Below are 374 nucleotides of genomic sequence, written 5' to 3'. Positions count from 1 at the left end.
CCTCCCCACCGCTCCCTCCCCCACCGCTCCCTCCCCCACCGCTCCCTCTCCCCACTTGCTCCCTCCCCCACTGCTCCCTCCCCCATCGCTCCCTCCCCTACTGCCCTCTCACTCTCGCACACAGACGAGAACTCTAGTTGCGTTTCTCTCCACCAGGTGGCTGCTGGACAGGGAGAAGAGATCGGCTGACCTTGCGGAAGAGAATGGATTCTTCCCGACTCCGCCGACATCACCGGATCCGAATTCTCCGCTGGACCGGGAGATACAAGATGAGTTCTCGCTGGAGGTAAAACGCATGAACGTGCACGCACACGCACGCACACACACACGCATACACTACACACACACACACACACACACACACACACACACAC

At 60.4% G+C, this 374-nt stretch overlaps 1 protein-coding gene across 1 annotated transcript in view; it reads left to right on the top strand.

Annotated features, from left to right (window-relative positions):
- The window catches only part of LOC106818238 (protocadherin Fat 4-like), a 20229-nt gene that overhangs the window by 14339 nt on the left and 5516 nt on the right, over positions 1 to 374 (top strand). The window contains exon 14 of the mRNA XM_014822960.1: positions 157 to 286. Within this exon, the coding sequence (XP_014678446.1) occupies positions 157 to 286 (130 nt within the window). The remainder of the gene's footprint in view (positions 1 to 156; positions 287 to 374) is intronic.

This window comes from Priapulus caudatus, unplaced genomic scaffold, assembly GCF_000485595.1.
Source record: "Priapulus caudatus unplaced genomic scaffold, Priapulus_caudatus-5.0.1 Scaffold2106, whole genome shotgun sequence".
In the NCBI taxonomy this organism is placed as follows: Eukaryota; Metazoa; Priapulida; class Priapulimorpha; order Priapulimorphida; family Priapulidae; genus Priapulus; species Priapulus caudatus.
The sequence above is the reverse complement of the archived record's forward strand: the minus strand, read 5'-3'. Positions and strand labels throughout refer to the sequence as shown.